Source organism: Electrophorus electricus, chromosome 20 (assembly GCF_041902795.1).
Source record: "Electrophorus electricus isolate QZ-2024a chromosome 20, ASM4190279v1, whole genome shotgun sequence".
In the NCBI taxonomy this organism is placed as follows: Eukaryota; Metazoa; Chordata; class Actinopteri; order Gymnotiformes; family Gymnotidae; genus Electrophorus; species Electrophorus electricus.
Genome location: NC_137516.1, coordinates 8794809 through 8819093, shown reverse-complemented (window position 1 = coordinate 8819093; position 24285 = coordinate 8794809). Strand labels below are relative to the sequence as shown.

The following is a 24285-nucleotide window of genomic DNA, read 5'->3' as shown; positions in this document are numbered from 1 at the left end:
ACCTGTTCATGGTATTCCCCATGTGTTCCTGTTGAAAAGACCCAGAACAGAGACACACTGATGCTGAACGGGTTCCAGTAAGAGCTGATTACAAACACATTAGTCTCCCGCGAAGGTCCTGCAGACTAGTGGCAACTCATGAGACAGATGCCCCCATTAAGCTCATGCAAAACTCATCACTGTGGTGAAACAGGCTGGCTCCCTAGCTCTTACTCATGCTTACTCATCTCCATCAGAAACAGAGGGGTCATTATGACTCCCCCAGATGCTTTCCACCCACACAAACTGGATAGAAAGGTTCCTCACATGCCCTCCTTCTGACTTTGCTAGAGTGATCACAGCCTGCATTTTGCCAAAGCATTTCACTGTAGCTTTGGAGCCACTTGCACAAAAGCGACCAGCAGGGTGGAGCAGAGATTGCAGCTCTTCTGTTACTTACCCTGTGGAACTTTCTCACCTTGTGCCTAAAACTGACTTCCGGCTCAGCTTGCTGTGTTAGAGAAATGCAGCATTTTGTCTTCTTCTCATGCTGCTGACGCTGAACAGAACTGACATCGCGCTGCAGAGCGTGTGCCTTTCAGCATGGGGATGTGCTGCTGTTCCACTCTGGTGTCCCCAGCGTCTCCAGAGGAAGGTTCCTAATGGCTGGCCGGTGGAGGAGGTCTGCTGCTGGTGCAGAAAGGGGCCCCAGCCTCGTCTGAGGCTTAACAGGCCGCCACTCCTCATCCGTCATTACAGGACCAACTGTTGCACCACGTCCATCTGCACGATTCATTCAGGAACTCTGCTCTTATTCTTCCACTGAGTTCCAGAGTTGGGGTGGAGTAATAATAATAGTACATTGTATTTATATAGTGCATTTCAAGGAACCAAAGATGCTTACAATAGTCAGTACATAAGAAACATTGTACATAAGACATTGATAGACTTTAAAACAGAACATATACAGTATACAGAACATCGCACTTACTGAATATGAGCAAGAGCTGATGAAACAGGAGTTTAGGTTTAGAAATATTATAGGCCATGAAAAAAAAGTTAGATTTGAATAGAAAGAGAGTTGCAGACTGTTGGACCAGATGGGGAAGAGAGTTCTAGAGTCGAGAAGCACATCTAGAAAAAGCACAATCACCATAGCTGTGCAGATTGGAGGAAGAACTGTAAGCAGGCTGGCTGAAGAAAATCTAAGAGTGCAAGTAGGATTGTAAGGAAGGAGAAGAACAGACAGATATGAAGGAGGTAATTTAGAGCTTTGTAGGTAATGTAGGAGTATTTTGAATTAAATACAGTGTTTTACAGGAATTATGTGTAAATGATCATACTCACTCAGGATGTTTGATAGCTGCCTGCAATTTGCGTTTCATATGCAGGCTCTCCAGTTGTTATACACCATCACTATAGCCACCATCATTCAAGACACAAAGAAGGCATACATAAAGACTCTTCTGTAACCTGACACTCAGGTGGCAGAATGAACGTCCCCTGGCTGTCAGAATATCTTAGAAATGGACTGTTTTCAAATGAAGTCTCACTCACTGGGCACTTATATATGTGCATAAAAATGATAAATAAATAAACATTTTAATTTACCAGTGTAGTATTTTTCACACTATCCTATTAGGATATGTTTTGGGTAGGTAAGGATATGTTTTTATAGAAACAAAGCACTTTACACATTTGTAAGTCACTCTGAACAAAGGTGTCTGTTAATGTAAATGTTATACATCTAACCCTGAAATATGAACATAAACAAGGGTGTACTGTTCCTGCAACGCATTATGCATTCACCAGACATCCCCATATTCCTGGAGCTGTACATTTGTTCTTTATTGCAACAGTTTAATGATACAGGCTATATTTGTTACACTTGCATTACAAATATTTTCAGCAAAATTAATATATATACAAAAGTATGTTGGGTCTCCAGTTGATTCCAACATTTTAATTTATACAGTACATACAGTTTTCTGATTCTTCAGAAGCAAACCTGGAAGTGTGTTGAAATTTAGAATAAACACATTATAAACGCAGAATACTTGAAACTGAGATTACATTTATATCAAAACATATAAGTATGGAACTGGAGCGAAGATCATTAGTACAGCTGTGCATTGAGTCAGGCATTTAATATGCTTTAACTGTGTGACATTTAATCTTTACCAAATGTGGTTCTGTCACTGCAGTTTGCATACTGAATGTGTATTAGGTGTCCAGTTTAAGGCTACATGAAAAAGGGAGCAATACTAAAATCAGCTGTAGTTTTGTCTTTACTTGATCACTTTCTTGTTACATCAGTAAAATTGTGAAATAGTTGCAGTTCAAATTTTTAATCTTTAATCTTTCACATTTAAGAAAGGATATATACAGAATGTCCTGTGTGTCTGTTGGAAGTGACAAATCAGCAGTCATATGGATCCTGACCTGATGGTCAGTCTGCTACTTAAAGACTTGATAGAAAAGGCTTCCTAGGTGACTATATGATTTTTTCTCACTATGTTCTTTTATCTCTGACATTGCACATTATTTATGCATAACTATGCAGTATAACATTTCAAGAAACTGAACAATAGGTTGTAATCCCTGAAATAAATATTAAGATATTCATCTCATAAGGAAACATTTTCTGGAGTGAGTGTCCTGTGTCTTATGTCAAATATACGCACTAATTCTTTCTGCAATCATATTTGAAATAGACACTCAAAACAGGGCAACCTAAACCATATTAACAGAAGCACAGCTATACGAGTTAGATGAATACAAGCTGCCTATGCTCTTTGTCTGAACAAAGCTCAAACTGTATGGAAAAGCTTGTAACCTTTTCCCTACAAAAGTACAGAGTGGAAACCATTATGACAAGTAGAATAGAAAGGCCAAACAGTTAGAGATAACAAAGCAATAAGGGGAATTATTTTGCAGTCACTGAAATTTGAGTGTCCCTTTAGTCACAAGTTGCCTTTATCATCATCTTTCCATCTGCTTCAGCATGCTTGACTACATGTATGACACAAATCAAATCAGAGTTGCATTCCAATAGATATGGCAACTATAGGGGATGGTCTTCAGTTTATCTCCCATTCATATCCTGCTCAGTGAAAGGTGTTGGGGTTGGGCCGGATCATCATCACCACTTTCTTTAGAGAGTAGGCTCCTCCTCTGAACTCTGCCCAGTACACTCCATCCTGGTAGCGACTTCGATAGTGTCCTCCACGATACCACACACCATTGAGGTTTGAGTGGGCACATGCATTGTACCACCAACCTCCCTTCTGGTAGTGGGCACAGTTACCTAAAAAAAAGAACCTAGGTTTTTTTTTTTGTTTTTTTTTTTAATAAAATGTAAATGTAAATAAATGGCTGCATATTAGTAGTAGGAAAGCTTAGTTCAGAGGTGTTCAAATTACAGTCCTCATGGTCCAGGTCTACTGATTTTCTAGGGTCCCATTACCTAGGAGTCAGGTGTGATGAAAAAGTGGCCAACCATGAATTTATTTAATCATGAATTTATTTGATCAATTACCATGGGAATACAAAATCCATGACCGCATTTGGATTCAAGGTCCACATTTGAATACCAATGGACTGGTAAACATTTTGTCTTTAGCATTTGTTGTCCAATGTTTCAAGTGTCTTATTCCCTAACTTATTCCCTTATTCCCTAACTTGTTCAGATCTTTGTGAAGGATCAAATTAGTTTTTCTCCTAGTCTTCTGGCCCTTTTGTAAGACATCTGTTGCTGTGCTATATGCTGACATATGTGCTGATGGGCCTTACCTGTGTATGCGTCATGATCTCTGTCCAGCGTAGTGAACTGCTTGCCATTGTGCCACGTGAGGGAGTCGCCTGCGTTGCCATGATAACGGCCCACCCTGAGCTTGTAGAAGTCAGCCTCTGGATCTAGTCTGAAACTAGCATACTCAGCGAATGTTTTGCGTCCAGCCCAGTCCTCCAGGGTCACCAGCAGTTTGTAGTTGCCCTGGTTGGTCAACCAGTAAATGTTCTCCAAGCCAAGCCAGTACTCCCCATCTATATTCCCGAATCCTTGCTATGGGAACCAGAGAGAGACAGAAATCTGACCGATCCTCATCATTTACCATGGGTGTCAGCTGCCACTTTGCTGAGTGATTTCATAACTTGTACTTTGCTGACTGATTTTATCTTTCGTTAACTTGCTGAGTAATCATTTTTATGGTTTTTGGGTAGGGTCTTGAAAGATGTACATTGGAACAGATGGTTAATGAATGCTGAATATTACATCTTATTACATGTTTAGTGTATTCTTATATGCATATAAAATTAGTGGGGTTCAGGATGTATGTAAGACCTTGGATCTTCCCTTACTAAACTGATATGGTTTTCATTAGCCAACATGTGCTTTGTCTCATAGAAAACTGTCCCTAGTATTCCTGTATGTTCAATCTGCCATGTGTTGAAGGGTGCTCTGGTAATGTCTTGGAGACCTGTTTTGTTTTGAGCTTGGCATGGATTCATGCAAATCATCTGCTCTCTGAAGTTTACCCTCATTTACCACCACATTTATCTTATGATGCAAATATTTACATTACACAAACCATTTCAAATACAAATTCTTTTCTAGTCTTAAAGAATGGTTATATAAGAGATTTTATTTTTGTTTGTTTTTTTTTCCTTTCTGTGACCTTTCTATTCATTACTCATTTTATGTATTCGGGGAATAATTTAGTAATGGTTTGCAGTTTGTATTGAGGCATTCCTGTCTCATGTGGTGTTAGGCCCAGCATATGTTCTTTATTAGACCTCCATGGGGCCTGCTGAATAATCTCTGGCCCAACTCTTGTAGGAGACCATGGCCAGAAGCTTTTGCTGATAATTACAGACTCTGTCTAGAGAAGATCATAACATCAGCAAGTTCCCATCACCAGTTGAAGTTTAAATTACTTAAAAGGCATGCCTCTGGCTTCTCTTACCTTGTAAGTCTCCCAGTTCCTGAAGAAGTTGACTGAACCATCCATGCGTCTCTGGATGACCATCCATCCACCAGGGTCCTGTCTCTGGTCACACCACACCTGCATCAGCTTGTTGGTGTTGTCAGGTTTCACCAGGTACATGCCGCTGTTAGTGTTGCCATCTTCCAGGGCCTGGAGACAGTCCTTCCATGGGCCTGAGCAAAGAAAGGAGTTGAGCCAGGAACCAAATAGCAGCAAGCACCTTTGAGCTCTCCTCAGCACCTCTGCTTCTGAGCCTTTGCCTTATCCCAAAGGTCCACATCAGTGTGGTGGGACAATTGAGAGCAGTAACCGAAGATTAGATGTGCAGCTCCTGTGAGCTGCCCTCAGTGATCTACTGCATCTAGAGCACTTGGTCCTCTTCCTCTCGGCTGGAAAAGCTCTCAGCAAATCAACAACATTGACTTTGGCTGCCATTTCTGACCTGGGAAGTCACCTGCAGCCAAACACAACAGTGGCATGGAAGCCAAAGAGAGACCTGATTGCTAACAGTAGCAGCTAGATTAGCAGGTACTTCCAAAGCTCGCTGAGCACAATATAACGTTATAATGTCAAAAATGGATCCAACTTGCATATTTTTCCATTTTTCAATATATGATGAGTATTTCATCCTAGATTTTAGAATGGCTCCTTAAAGCAATCATATTGTCATTTTTGCTCTCTGGTTGAGTGTGGAGCTGTTTAAGCCAACATTGAATGTCAAATGGCAATTGCCTTGTTTTTCTGAAGCTCTGTGGTATACGACAGTAAAATATGTCCTTGGTAGTCTCTCTAAATGACTGAATTGGACTCAGAATTAAATGTGACATCATAACTTTAATGGCAGCAAAATCCCAGCAAATTGTTGCTTGTGCAAAATTTCCATTCAAGGTTCACAGCCAACAAATTTAAAGAATGCAAAAAGCACACCATCTGACAGCAAAAACAATCAGTTAAATGTAATAAAGAGAAAAGAGAAAAATAAGTAAAGAGAACAAGAAAACTACACCCAATGCCTCTAATAAGGTCAAGACACATCCTTACACTTAAGATGAAACCTCAGACCAGGGGCCTCATTTATAAAACGAACGCAAATGTCTTAGAAATTTGTTCTGAAGAAAATTGCTCAGTGAATGATTTATAAAAACGAGTTTACAAATGAATATTCATTTCCACTACTGGTGTGACAAAGTTGTTTATAACTCACAATATATCCTATAATTGAGAACACCTGAACAATTGAATGAACTGAGCACACTTTTCAACTCTGCCTTTCCTTTAACTAATTTGCATATAAAACCCAATGTGTTCTTCTCTCCAAACTTGTGCTAGCTGGTTGCACAGGGTTGCTAAAAGAGGTCTAGGAAGACGATATTGCCTCATGAGGCATTCATTATCATCATCCCCTTTCAGTTACAGTGACACTGGCCAATCATCGGTGTCTGTGAGCTCATGCATCACAAAGGGGTGGATAGCGCGGATCCTTACTCTGCGGTGATTGGCTGCATGTGCCTCAGAGGAAACATGACAGCCCTCTCCTTCCTGGCTGGCAGCTGATGTGTGATGAGTGAGACTTACCTGATAGGTGGGAATTGGATGTGACTAAATTGGGGGGAAAAATCCAAAAACAATATACAAAAAAAAAGGTCAATCATTGTTTCAGGTGGATAATGTGCAACCAGTTTGAAAAATAAAAACATGAGCGTATGTGTTTTTATATTAGTCTATATTAGTAGAAATTTGCTACAATAGAAATATTTGTATGTTGGAAACGTGGGTCGATCGTCACATATTTTCAGGTCACATTTTAGTTTGTACAGCATTAATTAACTCTGAAATTTCATATACAGCTGTTTTAAAATATTTTAAAAAGGCCCCAGGTCTGAATTTTATGCAATCTTTGAGGCGCTAGAGTAGGTCCACTCCCTCCTCCAACATCAAGCTTGGTGCTAATCTCTGTAAGTGCTGGGCAGGCCCAAACATTTGCCTGCTGTAGTCTGGCAAACCTTCAAGTGTTTACTCATATGGTGCCTTTAAATGGCAGGCCTAGTGCTGACCTGTGGACTAACTAGCACTCTCTGTCTCTTAGTTTCTTCATTTAACCAGGTAGCCTGTCCTTGGCAGATGTGCTCATCATTGTGGGGTTAAATGTGATGGATGAGCTGTTTGGAAACAGGTCTTCAAAGTTGCTTCCCTGAGCTCCATCAAAGCCTATATCTCATAATAGTTTCTACGCCTGAGGTATAAGGACTGTAGTAAGACAATTTGGACAATAGTAGGAATTTCTAGAGGATCCCAGTGCTTAAGGTTTGTGAAAAATATACTACAGATTTCAGTTTCCTTTTTTGCTACTGAAGATTTGGGGTTGATTCAATGTAAAGTATTTATTACTCTGGACCACATTCAGTTATCAGAGTTCTGTGTTTCTCGGAGTTTCGATTTTGAGGTCATAGTCCACAGTCTTTGCAGGACTATTAAGTTATTGTAAGGTTGATACAGTGAGTTTAAAGGTTTAGGGTGAGAACAGGAGCACACATGCGTATGTGCACATACACAGACATTACTGCTACCATGGTCACATTTCTCTTCTCACTCCTTCTGCTACCAATCACCAGCAATAGAGGCAGTAGATCATATGGGTTAATGCTTCCGTCATCCTCCCCTCAAGTGTTTTTCCACAGTAATTTAACGTGAATGTAGAAAAAAGATTACTCTATAATAACTCCTTGGCCATGTCTGAATGAGTCTGTGTGTGTTTGTGTGTGTGTGTCCCCATCTCTGTGTGTGCACGTCTGTGTGTCCATCTGTGTGTACGTGTGTGTGTGTCTGTGTGTGTGTTTGTGTCTGTGTGCGCATGTGTCTGTGTGTGCCTGTGTGTGTGTGTATGTGTGCGCGTGTGTGTGTGTGTGTGTGTGTCTATGTCTGTGTGCGTGTGTTTGAGTATCTGTGTGCTTGTGTGTGTGTGTGTGTGCGTGTGCGTGTGCGTGTGCGTGTGCGTGTGTGTGTGTGTGTGCGTGCATGCATGCATGCACGTCTGTGCACATCTGTCTGTGTTTTCATGTTGCATACACTCAAGACAAAAGAGGCATGGATATTCATTTGTTCGCATGCATTATCAACTCCAGAGTACTTGATAGACTGCTGTTACAGTAAACCATACTGAGATTAGCAATGCCAGTCTAGCTAGAGGATTAGAGTGGATGACTTTCCCATTCACCATTCATGATTTCCAGTAACACAGTAACACACTCTCGCAGTACTGTCTCCCTCAAGTACATATGAACATCTTTCAGCACTCCTACACATCTTATGGAAATTGCAAAGCTATAACACCAGTAATCTGATGCATTAACATGTCATTAACATTAACAAAAATTCTCATTGGGCAATGAGTTCTGTTCACTTTGCATTGGGTTGGTTTTCTGCATGGTGCTCTGAGCGTGCCAGATGGCCAGGTCTTCAGTGTGCTTGCACTGACCGTTTGAGATCTCTGAGCAGACCATTCCAAGTTTGTCAGCTTATTATTTTGGAGCCTGGCTTGTTTTCCCTTGTAGTCCATGTGTCAGCATTTTTAAACACTCTCCCTCTGTTTAGATGGTGGGAGAGGAATTTACAGTATGAAGCCTAGCTGCTTAAAGCACTTCTTGCCCAAAATAAGCAATTAGAAATGGAGCAAGAATTATAAGTATGCTTTTCAAGATAATGGCTGTTAAAGCAGTTTTATTTTATAAAAGCAAAGTTTTATTTAAGAGAATGTAGGCATTTGGGATTATTGATTTGTCCTGAATTTTTACTTATGCATACTGTGCATATATATGTGTGTGTGTGTGTGTGTGTGTGTGTGTGTGTGTGTGTGTGTGTGTGAAAAGAGGCATTAAAACTGTGTGCATATGTGTGTGTGTATGAGAGGAGAGACATTAAAAGGAAGATTAAGAAGAGGGTGTGGCGATGTCATATTAAATTGAATGTGTAAACATGCAGATGGAAAGGATTAGAAACATTATGCACTGGAGAACAAGGTATGTAGCACTGAGCTGGCATTCGCTCAGGGCTAGAGTCATGTAAGGGTGCTGCCCATAGAGGTTTTTCAGATGTGCAGGTCATGTTAAATCAAAGTTACAAATAATCCAGCAGCCCATTCGCTCTCTCTCTCTCTCTCTCTCTCTCTCTCTCTCTCTCTCTCTCTCTCTCTCTCTCTCTCTTTCACCCTCCCTCTTTCCTGTAGAGGCTGGGCTTTACTTGCCACTTTTCCTGTCACCATGACCACATTCCAAAAGCTCGCTTCTCATTCACCCAGGGGTTTTCTCTGCTTTGCATGTCAGATACAGCCAAACCTGGGCAGGAAATTGCTCCACATTTATATGACATGCAGAATTCAGCAGTCATTGCAAAAAATGTTAGCTACCCCGGCATAGGAAAGAACCCCACGGGAACAAACTTCCTTCATTTTCATTCTGTTGTTCTTTTGTGCTAGCTGTAGAGGAGCTGGCCTGTCAGTGCCACTGCAGTTAACATTAAAATAACAACAAAAAAAATATTTAATTCTGTAGCTCAGATATCTTATCTCCTGCTTGTTAGTAGCAGACAGTCTCTGTAACACTAAAAGAAAGAATAGTTCACTGTGTCTAAGACTCTTTATCTTAGTCTCCTTATCTGCCTGTGCACTGCCATCTGAAACAACTATGCTCCAATAATGGTAATGCCTTAGGTAAACCACGTTTATATGTATAGCGTTTTTCATACATATAAGCAGTTCAAAGTGTTCAGCTGGCTAATGGCACATGCAAACATATCTGCAGAGTAGTCAGATTCTTCTCCAGCAACAACACTTGAGCTCCAAACTGGTCTTCTCCACATTCACATTGACTTGGAGAACAGAGAGTTTGAAAAATGTAAATTAGTTATCTCTATTAAAGTGTGTCTGTGTGTGTGTGTGTGTGTGTGTGTGTGTGTGTGTGTGTGTGTGTGTGTGTGTGTGTGTGTGTGTGTGTGTGTGTGTGTGTGTGTGTGTGTGTGTGTGTGTGTGTGTGTGTGTGTGTGTGTGTGTGTGAAATGAATGAACAAAGCCCAAAAAGACCTCATTTCGTATCCATGCATAAGGATATATATGTCATGTGTCTTGGCACACATTTTATTATTGTGTAGTCAAAGATACAAAGCCATACAAAATAAAGGTCCTATTGTGACATCCTTTTTTCCCCATCCTACCTCACACAACCATTATTTTTCATAAGGACATATGGCTAACCATCATACAGATACATTGCATGCAGTCTGCCAAGAACCATTTACTTCTGCTTCTGGTAATGCAAGGCTATTTATATTTTTATCAAACAAATATTTGGAAATATTTAGATTTTTATCAAACAAATATTCATTGAGCACAAAGGAGAGTCACTATTCTGTAAACAGACGCCCGCTCCCTGAGGATTACAAATAGAGTACAGGGCTAATTCAGAATATTCTCTGCTCGTGGCTTCCATCTCTTGAACCGTGCATATCATGTGCATTTCAAAGTAAGAGCCCCAACAGTCACTTCATTGTAAAGCTGCAACTAAGCGCTCCTCCTACAGGAGAGCTTGTGGGAGACAGCATTTTCACAAGCACTCTTGGAATGAATGAACAAGCAGGGATAGGGCAGAGCCGAATCAGCAGGTAACGTGCAGCACATACGCATGCACACAATCAGATCGCCAAGCTGAAAGGGGTAACATCTCACAAAAACACTCTGAACTGAAAGGGTTTACATCTCACACACACAAAAAAAATTTTATTTGTATTATAATTACTTGTGTTCATTTTTATGTTTGATGTACCTAAAGCACCTCCATAATAGGCCATTGAGACACTTGTTTTTCTGACACTCTCCTCACATTGGATTGGAAATAAAAGAAGGATTGTGGGGGTCTATGCATACAGATAGCATACAGATGCTATTCCTATAACACAGGTGCTACCGGCCTCAAATTATTGTTAGAATTGTATAATTTATGTAAATAGTTGTAATTTTCTCTATTATTATAACCTAGTCTAAAGATTCAGATAATCATGATAATGATTTAAAAACAAAACCCATCAAATTTTTTTTTTTTTAACTTTGACAAAAGTGTATTGGTATTGGTATATCCTTGTGTAAAAGACAAACAAAACCAAAGGGAAAAGGGGGGAAAGAATTTATCAAAGTCAGAATAGGTCGAACTGAACATACCATATAGCCCATGGCTATAATTTGGCCTGTCGTTTATATGAAACCCAAAAACATGAAACCCAAAACATTTGGTTTGCATTTACTTAAAGGAACATAGCCAGTATTACTTATGAGGAAAGACAGCTTTTAATTATGTTGTGCTTATAGTTTAGTTTAGTTAAGAGTTGTGGAGGGTTTGCAGGTAGTTTGTGAAAAAAGTACATAATCCTGTGTTATTTTATTATTTAACATGTTTTTAAAGAACTTTGTCATAAAATTGCTTACTTTGTATTGATCACACTGTGAAGTTGAATCAAGCTAAATCTAAAAGTCATCATGAGAAAAATTATAATTCTGTTCTAATTATAACTATTGATGTGCATTTAACTTTAATTGTGAGCTTTTTATGCTTAGTAATGGTTAGAAAAGGCATGATCGTTTCAGTGTTAAAATGCCATTGTGTAGGATAAACAATATGTTTATGTAGCAGAAAACAACCAAGGGTTTTTTCATGCAGTCTGTCTCCCTGAGCAGGAAAACAAAGATTGTTGTAGTACGATAGGGGGAATCTAGCGGCACATCACAAATTATCACCTACATCTTCCACCTACATTTTTGGTAAGAGATGAAAATCACTGGTGTAAGGAACAAAAATGAACATGAATGAGTAGATGATAACAGATGGAAATGCATTTGAATCTGTATTTCGAACTAACGCTGTAACTAACAGCGTAACCATAACACCATAACAACCCTAAAGCTGTCCTTTTGCCCTTTGATCTCACAGTCATTGTTTCATTTAAAATCCAATGTGATGGACTAGAGTACAAAACTTGTAAACACTGGAAACCTATACATCGTAATATCAGTAAAGGTTAAATATGGGATACCTAGACATCCTAATGTTAATTCTTAGTAAAGATTAATTCTAAAAAAACATTAATTCTGAAAAAAACTATTACTGCTGCTAATTGCACTGTGAAATAACACTGTGAAGTTTAAATGATTCAGGCTCTAGTCTATGAGTAACTAACTGAAGAGTTATGCAAGTCACAATTTTTAACCTTTCTATACAAATTTTTTTTAGGAAAACAGCCAAATCTTACCTGAAGGGATGTTGGTTGGGGAAGGGCTGTGCGTGCCACTTGGCATTGTGGGTAATGGAGGCGGCGGCACTTTGAGGTTCTGGTCACTCTGAATTTCGTTGGTTATCTGACTGTTGCGGTTGAAGGTAGGTGGATGGTATGGCTTGCTGATGGGTGGAGAGGGCCTGGGCTGAGGTTGTGGCTGTGGTTGGGGTTGGGCCGGTGCTCGGGGCACCATCACTGGGTGTCCCCTCTGACACTGCGTCTCCAGCAGAGCAATAATGGCTGACTGGTTGTTGGCCAGCGAGGCCAAATGCTGGTACTTATGCTCCAGGTCCTTGTAGCGGTTTGTGAGCTGCAGCATTTCGGAGGTCTGGTTGAGGATCTTGTTCTCTAGCTGAGACAGCTCCAGCGAGTTGTCGCGCTTGCGGATGATCTCATGCAACAGCTGCATATAGAGCTGCGTCACACGGGAGTTCATGTTGCGCGACTCTTTGCGCAACAGCTTCACCTCGTTGACGATGCCGCCATCGACCTCCACAAGCTGCTGTAGGGTCTCGATCTGCCGCTTCTGCTTGTGGAGCTCGGTGTTGAGGAGCTCCAGCTCCTGCTTGTTCACCCGGTTCTCCAGCAAGGCCTCTGGCTCCCTCGAGTTGACACAGATGGCCCCTGTGACCTTCTGCTGTGGCACGATAAAGGTGTAGGAGCACTTGTCTGGGGGGGCCACTTCAGGCGAGCGGCGGGCCCGGTGCAGGTGCGAGGCCGAGATGAACCCTGGCTCAGGATCCTCATCGCTGCTGTCGAACTCTTGTGCTGCCACGCTGCTTTCCAGTGTAGGGAAGAGTCCACATACCAGGAGCAGGAGTGCCAAGAGCAGCACGGGGAGCTCCATGGTAACGCCCGCGCACGCCTGAGCGAGCCCTGAGCTGCTTTTTGAGATGGAGGGGGGGCGTGGAGGGGAGGAACATTTAAGGGGCAGAAAGGGGAAGGAGGAAAATTGAGAGAAGGAATTAGAAATGTTCCGCTGACAAACAAAAAAATTGTTGTGCAATGCCAGTACATACCACTCTGCGGCAAAGACATAAAAATTGAAAGACAGGGAAAACTAACACCTGTGTATTTCCTTACATCCTTTTGATGATCAGTAAAAAAAAATTAAGCTGTGGGAACACAGCAAATCTACTATTTCAACTCAAATAAAGTACATGTACTTCTTATCTTAAGAAAACTAGACATTCCTCAAAGTTGTTAGTTCATTAAAACTCAAAAAGCACCTTTGGGCTATTTGAGTATGTTTCCCAGTCCTCTGCATGGGGCAGGAAGCTGCTTTCTCCCACTACCTGCCTGCACAAGCCTCCTTACCCTAACCAGCATGCCCTGCGCTGGTCCAGATGGGTAGAGCTGTCACCTCAGCTGGCTTGCAGAACTATAGAGTCGCCTGCAGGCTCTTTAGCACCCGGCTGCTGCTGTTTTTGTTGTAGCTAGAGCAGATCCAGGTCTCCAGAGTCTGATTTCAGCCTGCAATGTCCCTGTGTAGCTGGAGGGGAGGGCTGGGGAGTGAGTCTGGTGAAGGATTATTTTGTTGGTGGGAATTATGCGGCCTGCTACCTACTCTTCTGGGGGCTCTTGGTTTGACAGGAGATCCTGAACTTGAGCTACATTCTTGGAAACATGAGGTGAGCCTGAGATTAGAATCTGTGATTAAGGTTCCCTTGCTACATTTCCCTTTACCTTACTGCTAACATCGGGTTATTAAACTGATTGTACTACCTCTCCTTTGATTCCCTTTATAACTTCAGGTCTACTATTCATTCTGGGGGATCATTAGCTGTGTAAAAATCTCTGATTATTTGTGTTAACATGTCACTAGTAGTATTAAAATCTCTCACTAGCTGTGTTAAAAATCTCACCACAACGTCCTGTTCAATGGTAAACAGCTCTCACTAGCTGAGGCAGTGGACTGCTGTTGCTAGGTGAAACAGACTGTTTTTAATGATGTCAGCTGGGTCTGTTTGCATGGGCGTTCTGGGTGGCCGCCACGTCTGTGAGTGTTTGCAGCAGGCACCTCCTACATTCAGGTCTCAACATCACCGTGAGAGAGTGGAAAAACTGACACTGCCTACAGAGCATGCCCACTCACATTTTGTGTCTCTTTGTTGAATAGTGCAGGTGTTATTACCTATCATTTTTAACCCAGTCTTACAGTAATGAGGGCAGTCTGAGATACAGCTTGACATCTCTTACTCTGTCACTGCCACGACGCAAGTTTCTGGTAGTCGAGCAGTGCAAATCTAGTTTTCAGTGTGAAAATGTGACTGTCCAGTTCATGACATTCAGAAGATTAAAGTTGTGCAAACACTGTCAGGTTACAAAAAAAACATGCTATATTGCATCATACCAACATAATTCACCACATTTTTGTGCAATAAATAAATTCTGTGTTGTTTACCAAAGTATTAAGGAACTTTTAGGGGATTGTGGTTAAGAAAAAGGGAGTGTGTCTCATGGTCAGAGGTGAAGGCGGCCCCTCAGGAAGGACGCTGTGAGCGTCTCTCTCTAGGGTATTTCAGCGGAAAGCCGCCAGTGACTTGGGTTACAGAGCACCACTGTCACACACATCTCTGATCTCTACGTATATGGACACACAAATATTGCACCTCACCCAGTTTGGACTGGTCAAGAACAATTTTATTTGTCTTCAGAGTTCATACTACACACTTACCACAGAGTAATTATAGGACATTTAATTGTTTGTTTGTTTGTTTGCAACAGGTTAGTCTGCATGTTTAATTACAAATTCAATATGTATTACTGTATAACTGTATTTTTGTATAACTGTATTTTTTTGTATAATGTAATAGTGTATTGTGACCTTGAGCAGCAGAATGTGCAGAGCATTTGTTGCACAGTTCCCCGGTGTTGACCCAGTGGCTGAGAGAGGAAGCCATCCTTTCATCATCACTGCATGGAGGACTATGGTCTGCTGACCCAAGGCACCCCCGAATCCTCAAGAGAGAAATGCCAGGAGCATGCAGAACCTTTCATCATCTTTAATTCTGGGAGTGCAGCCAGAATGCATTAAGACATCCATCTAGGCAGCATTAAGAAAAGAAACTTTTGATATATTTCTACAGATGTCCAGGGATCTAGAAAGGATTATTCTTGTTCCTGAATGAAGAAGACAGAGACAGAGTGAACAAATGAGAGATGGATAAAGGTTGAAAGAATGGTGCAGTTTGTGGCCAGTGTTCCTGTCACTTTGGTGGAAGATGACATATGCTGGTGTGCCCACACATGATGGTACAACTGCAGCTAGTGCTCCAGATAATTTATTTTGAGGTGATTACCTCACTCATAGAGGCATTTGGAGCTTTAATGAAGTCTGTTTAATAGCCAGGATACTGCTACTAGTCACGATGCTGTTCATAATCAGACCAGTTAAAAAGTACATTCATCTGGTTTGTATTATCCCTCTTACTCTCTCAGAGAGATCCTTCAAAGGATCATGACAGCAGAAGAAGACATCTTCTAAGCTTGCTTCAGAGTTTACTATAAAAGTTATTTTAAAAAAGCTGTTTATGTAATGGCAACATTACTTATAATGACAAACTATTTTCATATTTCCGGTCCCTGATAGTGTTATATAATACCTAGTCAGAATGTGTAGGGCAGTGTAGTAGTCTGTGGTGAAAATGTATCTAAAATCAAAGAGAAAGGAGAATGTTTTAACCATGATTTCAAAGTTTGAATCATGCTGGTTGGTCGTGGCTGGGATACGATCTAAAGGCTCTTTAGTGAAGTCCTCTCTGCATGCATGTCTTTCATCTCTCGGTTCCCACTGACAGATCGATTGTCAGGGAAGTGCAGTCATTTTTCCAGCTGCTGAAGGCCAAGGTGGATCTGTGGGTATAGCACTTCAGCTCTGTTTGAGTTGACACAAGTTAGGATTGACTGACTCTCACAAATCTTTTAATTAAATGCAGAAGAAATAAAATACAGAGCATCTGTGTATCTGTTCTCTCCCCCCCACCTTATATCTCTGTCTCTCTATAACTTTCTTTATCACTCTCTCTCACTTCTTGTCTCTCTTTCTCCCTCTCTGCATCTCTTTCCCTCCAAAAGAAGCCACAAAAACCCATATCTTACAACAGTTTTTTCTCTTTCTCTGCTTAAAGTAAAAATACTAATGAATTTCATTACATGAGGTGTGTTTCTCATAATCCACATGATTCCATATAAGCCCCAGAAGCTGGTGAAACAGACCCATAATGATAGATCGAACTACCGACTTAAAGGTTTCCACTAGTAGGGACTCTCATAACAGCAACTGTCATCTCTGAGTGAAAGCCTGTGTTTAGCAGTGGGTCAGCAGTGCTTTCGCTCTCACTTGGAGTGTGTGTGTGTAGAGCGCACAGGCATGTGGCTTGCTTTGGGCAACATTAACTATGTGGGCATAAGAGTGTGTGTGAGGACGTTTTTGAAGCTAGGGTTAGGTTCTAAACCTAACCCAGTACTCTGCCAGCAATAGATGCATGAACCTAATTGGGGTTTTTTGTTGTTGGTGGTGGTGGTAGTGTTTTTTTTGTTTGTTTGTTTGTTGTGTGTGTGTGTGTGTGTGTGTGTGTGTGTGTGTGTGTGTGCGTACACTCTTGATTATATGGTCAGTATCTCTGACAAAAGCACATCTGCATCGGTCCGAATGCAAAACATCATCATTAGCCCATTAGATGAAAGTAACCTAACTTCTCCTCTTACTACTGCCTCTCTCACATACAGATACATGCACACACATTCCAACCTTTGATATTATACCACACATCTACTGACATCAAATAATAAACAAAGCCTTTTTTTGGTGTTTGTGCGTCACACATCCATCTGCAGTGTAATGTTTTAGATTTTAATTTGTATCCCCAGAGTGACCGCAGACAGAACAGATTCTGTCCGACAACCTTGATGTTTGGGGCTCGATGTGGCAGTGTTTTGGTCACTAATTAGAGGGTGAGAGGGTGTAACTGCTTAGTGTCTCCCCTCTCTATTTTCCCTCTCATTTCAACCTGGCATTCCATAAATTCTTCTCTCCCTCATTAGAGGTGAGCCGAGCTGCACCGTGCAAACACACACACACTCGTTCTCTCTCTCTCTCTCTCTCTCTCTGTCTCACACACACACACACACACACACACCCACATACACACACACACACACAGGTGGCAGCTGAGAAAGCTTCTTCCTAACACATTTGCTACAGTGGCCTTGTACTGTTGCCTTCACACAGATTAGCCCAGGCTTTACAGGTAAGACCTGACTGACTTCACCCAGGAATCTGCCTTTGCTCAGATTCGAGAGTGTACCGATTGAAAGACCCATGAAGCTTTGACTAATCAGATATGTTTCTTGATGGAGCGGGTCACTCGAACGTGAAGTTCCTTTCAATGTGAGCTCATCTGCATGCTGGCACAGAGGAGGTGTGTTATAACCAAAGCTCTTGACCATTTTCACATTTTCAATATACTAATGATTTTGACTCACCATTCCCAGTAGCAGTGCATATTACTGTCAGCACAGTGCTGCCACTGTGCCTTATTCCGCACGCTGAGACTGTTTCTGATAAGCTCCAGCAATTACCCTTAGGCCCTCTTTTACAAACAGAGTGCACAAAGCCTAATTCAGCACCCACTAACCCCCTTCACTACCACCCCCAGCTGGAGAGAGCTTCCTGAGGGAACACCTTCGTCCTGCTCCATTCATCAGTGTAGCCGTGGGGTCCCTGCCCCAGAGTGGAACCTCCTTCTTCTGTGGATCTCCATCTCTCTACCCATTCTCTCCATCTACTACAGTGTTCAGGCCATCACTGGGGTCCAGAGGAGCCGATCTCCTTTTCATGACAATGTTACATATTGCTAGAGGCTTTTTCTAGAGGCTGTGTTTTACAGTAGACACATACTGTTTGTCTTTGAGTACTGTGTCATTGAACGCAGGGCCAGTTGATAGAGCATGTCTGTGGTGTTTTATTTTAACACCTCTATTATGTTGACACAGTCAGAGATGCTGTCAAGAATTTTAGTGCGTGTAAAGTTTTTATATAAGTTTTATGTAAGTTTTAAATATTTTGTTGTTTTAGAGTCCATGATGTGTTTGTGCATGTGTGTATGTGTGAGTGTACATGTGTGCATGTGTGTATGTGCGCTCAAGTGTGCACATGCGTAATCCTCTGATAATAAGCCTAATGTTGACAGTTATCTAGCACTTAATGAGCACTTATTGAGCACTTGTATATGCAAGCCACTTGTACACTCATAACCTAGATCTTCCACTTGTATTGTCTTCCACAAATTGCTTGTTTTAATTCAGCGCTGGTAAAGATTACCCCACCACTTTAATGTGTCTGCATGGGTAATGCCCAGGCATCCAAATAACTCCTAATAGTCTTAGAATAGCAAAGTTTTAAAAACTTAACCAGGTTCACATTTCATTGTTTTTACACACAATCTCAGACTATGCAAAAACATCACAAGCAGGTCTATAGGGTCTCAGGGTGATTAGTCGAACCAATCTGAACACTACTGTCATTTACAGAGAGCTAAATGAGTGGCAGGCTTACCAGAAAAACGTACCCTCTCCACCAACAGTTCTTCAGATTCTCTTAGTGTCCCAGAGAAGGTCTACAAAGTCCCTCTGTGACACAAGTCATCACAGCTTGTGAATGGCTCTGTGATTCTCCAAGCCCCTCACTCTTCTGTCTGTTAGTCTCCTGCTGTTCCTCTTTGTCAGTGTGGGTGCTCGGTCAGCACAGAGGTCCCTGTTCCCAAGTCTCAATTAACACTTTTGTCTGTTTAGAGACAGAGAGGCTGCAAGAAGCCAGCAGTACCAGACACTCTGTGATCCTCAAAAAAAGTCAAAAATTGATTACATGAAGCAGTTAGGTCAAAGCATGTGCAAATGTTGTGGAAATGGAAAAGAGAAACAATAGGCTTTGATGTGAATCCAGAAAACCTTGGATATTAGTCCATGCAGTTCCAGTGCAGAATAAGTCCTTTGTAATGTAAATAGATCCTGTAATGTGATTGGCAAAACACAGAGCTGTCAGTGAAAAAAGGCTTCCAAGAAGAAAAAAAAAACTATGAAACTATAAAAGGATAGTAATCTTAGTGGAAAGATCTCCGGGTCTTCCTCATAGTGGTTACTGTTGTGTCAGAATGGTGGAGCAGATGTTGGAGGTGGAAGTTCCTCACTGATCTGTGGAGGAGTGAGAGTCCAGCAGGGTCAGCCTGCCTTTCTCAACCCCGATATCTGTGTGTGTGTGTGTGTGTGTGTGTGTGTGTGTGTGTGTGTGTGTGTGTGTGTGTGTGCGTGTGAGTGCGTGTGAGTGCGTGTATGAGTATGTGTGAGCTGAGTTCTTCACTTTTACCAGGTTACTCTCTCTCTCTCTCTCTCTCTCTCTCTCGCTCTCGCTCTCACTATCTCTCTCTGTCTGTCTATCTGTCTCACTCTCACTCCCTTTCCCTTAAATGATGAAGAGTGTTCTGGAACAGTCTCACCCAGCAGTAAATATGGGAGAGGCCCCACCCCCTAGTTTCTCCTTTCTCCACCTCTTGGCACACAAAAGCAGCTACAAGCATAAGACGCAAATCCCCCCACCCATTTGAACTTTCCCTTACAACACTCTCTCTCTGTCACACACACACACAAACACACACACACATACACACACACACATGCATGCATACACACATGAAACCCCCTCCTCTCCTGTCTCTCTGTGGCTATTCCTGTCCTGTTGGTTGTTATGTTGGAACAGATGAGCAAAGTTCAGTGATGTACTGCTCTCCTAATTAGGCAATCACATGGGGCATGTTTTATAGTGTCAAAGAGATTTTAGGGAGATTTTTATGAACACACCTTCTAATACAAACAAACAAAAAATGCCTGTTTATTTTAATTAACCCGGTTGTGTGCTCTTGTGAGGGAAATAAATCTGAATGATAGCATGCTTTTGTAATGAGAGTGCTCATTTTGTTGAAGCTGTGAGCCCATGAATGTATAAGAATTAAAATTTGCTGTTGCTCTGACAGGGCCCTGTCAGGGGCTGGCCACCTGGTATCTGGTGTTGGTGTTGTGTTCTCATTTTGGTTGGTGTTGAATTGTTTTGCACACACACACACACACACATATAATAAAGGTGATGCCAGCGCTGTTAAAATCCCCCAATCAGGAAGTGAGTCTGGGGATATTTACAAGCAAGCTGCTGAATGTTGTAAAATTTCCCCCAAAACAGGCACACACATAAAGAGGCTCCAGCTCACTGGGGGTTCCCTGAGCAGACATTTAATGGAAGCAATGATTCCACTAGAGGTCAAAGTTCAGCCTGTTGTTTCCCTCGTCAAGAGCACAGGGCTAGCACACATAAGGGATGAGCCACACTGAACTGCTGTGTGTGCCCCTCCCTCTCACCTTATGGCTCCTATCTGGATGCCTAATAGAATCTGACTATTATCTGTTAACACTAATAAGTGTTAACAACAAAAAGTCTAGCATGTCATAATTTTCTTGTATTTTCTCATCTAGTCTGACAACTTCTAAAATGTGTTCCTTGACTTTGACCAATAGTATGACAGAGTGCTCTGTCTCCTTTGACCAATAGGATGACAAGAGTGCTCTCTCTTTTTTGACCAATAAGATGACAGAATGCTCTCTTTCCTTTTTCTTTTCTGTACTCAAAACGTAACACGTACATGAAACATGGCGCCATCACACATGCTGCCTCTGTAGCCATGATTGACAACTTGTCTCCCCCCCGATGACCTGCGAACTCGCACACGGACATGAATGATGATTGCTTGATGTGAACAGTGGTATTCTAAACTGGTCTCCTTTCTTGTAAAGTGTAAAAAAGGCAAAAATAATTTTCCAAGAAAAAATTCACAATAGGGTTTTTTTTGTTCATTCGTTTTTTTATGCTGGGTATAGAATCTTGCTTTGCTTGGCAGGAGCAATTGACTGGAATATATTACATAATATGTAAGATCAAATAAAGGCATCTGTGTGTTCCAAAAGCTCATGGAAATAAACACAAAATGTTTCCAGATATGAATACAGATAGGGTTCCATAAAGCATTATCAAAACTTTTATGGAAAGGCCATATTTGAGTTTGGTCAAATCAGCAGCCAGGCTAATACTGTCTGCTCTGTGTCTTATTGGTCAGCTGGAGAAATAATGGACACAAAGTGTCTTGACCTCAGGAAAGGTTTAGATTTTCCAATTTTTTATTTTTTCTCTTCTTCTTTCTCTCCCTTTTTTTCACACACCTCCCTTTGTCAACAAGCGAGTGAAGACTTAATTGGCATTTTGTCATAACCATGTACATTTTCAAAAAGAGTCTCAGTGGGTTTCTTAATGTAAAAAGCAGTTTTGCTTTCAAACAGAGCAAGGTGGATTCCAAGTAGATGAATTATTCCCCAGTACTAGGAGATAATTTAGTCTTTCTGCTGGTCTATTCTCCCATAAAAGGCACTGCCTGTTTGATTTTCAGTTGATGGTGCAATTTCAAATGAATATGTAGAAGCTAAATAACTTGGGGAGTGTATTGTATATATTGCACACTGTGTGGCAAAAATCACAATACCAAGCTGGAGGAACTATTTTATGAGGTAACCTATTAAAGGAAAATTTTCATTAGATGATATACATTCTCCATATGCAAGTTTTTTGGGGAAAATAATTTTGCCTTCTAAACAAATTGTAAAAACTTTTGTTGGTTCTACTGCACCAGATAGCCAAAGGGTTTGTGAATGAAGCCATGCATTTTAAACTGGATGAACTGTGCTGAATGATTTACCACCGAGCATGTCCTTAGCCTGCTTCTAAAGGCAGTATGTTACAGTGTGCCCCTCTCCTCTTTCCACTCCTAATCCAAATCAGGTGCGTGAGTGCATGTGAATGAAAACATCAGGCAGGAAAAAAATTGCATTTCTGTCATTATACTAAAATGGCAACCCGTCCAAGCTCACATGGCATGAGTCATGGAGAAAAGTGGGCTGTGGCTTGGGAAATGTCTAACATATGTTTCTGCTATACGTGTTAATGAGAGCACAGGCACTTAAGCAAAGCTTTGGGATTGATTGTTGTCTTTTCTCCAAGTGTCAAAATAGAACATGGAAATTGTGCATCGGTATCATTCCCTGTTTGTGTTTCACCATGGGAAAATATAAGAAAGGAGCATCTGTAGTTTCCATTGCACAAGAATTTCCATGTAAGACACAGGTGTAGACTGTAGTGTAGGTGATGCCAACTCTTAATACATAAATGATGTGTGAATGTCTATCTCTGTGGCAGGTCTTGCCTTTTGATGAATGTACCATAATCACTTTGCCATATGTGTTGAATTGGTGATTACATTAATGCATAAATTGTAAAGTAATGTTTCTAGACATGATTGTAGACTGTGTAGCTCATGTAGCTCATAGGCTGGCAAGAACCCTTCAGGACTATTACATGGAAATTGGGCCGGGGAATTTATCACTCCTCTGAGAGGTAATGGTCTGCTGTGTTGGGTATGCTTAGCTTTGTATCAAGACCATTGGGTTGTGTGTCCTTAGCCAATCAAGATTCAAGAAAATCTTTCGAATCACTCTTGATTAAAAGTAAAAGTACACAAAGCCTCCTTCCTGTGAGTTAATAACCAGGATTCCCTCCGGTTAGGAGAACAGTTCTCCTCTCTTAGCCATGTAGATAACCTGACTGGAGAATTTGTGGAATCAAACAGAATTCACAGCATGGTGGTGGTAATAGATTTTGGGAAAGTTCAAATGTCCCTTTAAGTCCAGAACAGCAGCACTCGTGCTGGCCTGGCCCGGCACGATGGCTTGGATGAGGCTCCATATCCCTCCAGCTCGGTCGTGTACGGCAGGGAGCCGGCGGCATGCCTGACGGCTTCTCCTGGCTTCTAACTCTCAAGCCACAACTCTAACGGAAGACTGGCATGCAAGCAGACACGAGAGGATAGCTGAACACTTAGGTCACCACCACAGGAGAGACAGGCTTAGTGACTGTCACCTCGAATCATAGGGATCTCCCTTCAGCTTGGGTCGGCTGCATCGAGCTCTAATATGCACATGCTCTTGATTTAATATTAGGCCAATTTGAATGACTACACAAAGCAAACCTGCTTAGACCCAAAAATGCTTTCCTATCACCACCTCCTACTGCCGTGGCCTGAAAATAAACCTGAAAAGCGTGAAAATTCTCTATTATTACTGCATAGCTGTAATGTGGTCCTGACTACTATTCACAATAGGTTGTCTCACTTTTTCTAATTATCTAGACCTTTAGTCTATGGTGGGCCTGCAGAGTGAACTACAGTCAATCAGGCACTCAACACGGGAGCATTTGCAGCCGAAAATGACATCATGTAAATTGGACCATATGTGCCCTTAACTGATTAATGGTATGAGCATGTTCATACCATACTCTTTTCATGCTTTTTGTCTCCTCCAGCAAATCTTTCACATGCTGTTTTTTTTTTGTTGTTGTTTGTTTACTTCAGAGGGTCTTCCTAAGCGATCTCAGACCACTGTCTTTAGCCTGTCAGCCGTGATGCCCAATGGAAATTTGTTCATTTTCTTATTCCTTCAGATCCCTTGCTCCATCTTCCTATATGTCCTGTGTTTTCTCTAACTCAGCTTCCTCCCTCTCACTCTCCCTGTGTTTGGACACACATATAAATAAAAGGGGACTTCTGTGGTTTATCTGCCTCAGCTGGGCTTCTGTTAAGTGATGCATTGCAGCAGAGATGGCTCTATCTCCCTCTGATCTAATCACATGGGACAAACATATACAGGACACTCGGCAATCCAATTATCACAGGCTGTATACAGACAGCTCAAAAGAACAAGAAATGCTAAAGTTTCTCTAGAAAGACCGGAATTGATTGCAGATGCCTGTGTCTCAACACCGAGCCCTGGATGAAAAAAATCCCAACAGTGTGAGGTCATGGATTTCTGTGGCTGTGTCCAGGTTATTGTTTGGCTTCCCTGTTTTACTTTCTGTTCC

General features: G+C 41.5%; 2 protein-coding genes across 10 annotated transcripts in view; one reads left to right on the top strand and one right to left on the bottom strand.

The window, feature by feature from the left end:
- Positions 1 to 24285, top strand: part of ralgps1 (Ral GEF with PH domain and SH3 binding motif 1) — an 87624-nt gene that overhangs the window by 27008 nt on the left and 36331 nt on the right. The gene's annotated exons all lie outside the window — the stretch shown is intronic.
- angptl2b (angiopoietin-like 2b) lies at positions 1807 to 19755 on the bottom strand. 3 transcript variants are annotated; one of them, XM_027009822.3, is made up of 6 exons: positions 18838 to 19755; positions 15106 to 15239; positions 12255 to 13159; positions 4944 to 5137; positions 3772 to 4042; positions 1807 to 3286 (listed from the first exon to the last, which is right to left on the bottom strand). In XM_027009822.3, exons 2-6 carry the CDS (start codon positions 15129 to 15131, stop codon positions 3087 to 3089), a joined length of 1596 nt encoding a protein of 531 aa, XP_026865623.1. In that variant the 5' UTR covers positions 15132 to 15239; positions 18838 to 19755; the 3' UTR covers positions 1807 to 3086. The 3 variants fall into 3 exon arrangements, with proteins under 3 accessions (XP_026865623.1, XP_026865625.1, XP_026865624.1); XM_027009824.3 differs by lacking the exon at positions 15106 to 15239 and having other exon boundaries at positions 12255 to 13162; XM_027009823.3 differs by lacking the exon at positions 15106 to 15239 and having other exon boundaries at positions 18838 to 19754.

Excerpts from the sequence above, each read along its gene's own strand:
- angptl2b (XM_027009822.3), bottom strand. The coding sequence starts at position 15,131 with ATGCTCTGCACATTCTGCTGCTCAAG. Across the intron at positions 5,138-12,254 it reads CCCAACCAACATCCCTTCAG|GCCCATGGAAGGACTGTCTC; the intron begins GTAAGATTTGGC and ends TTCTTTGCTCAG. Across the intron at positions 3,287-3,771 it reads AGATCATGACGCATACACAG|GTAACTGTGCCCACTACCAG; the intron begins GTAAGGCCCATC and ends TCTTTTTTTTAG.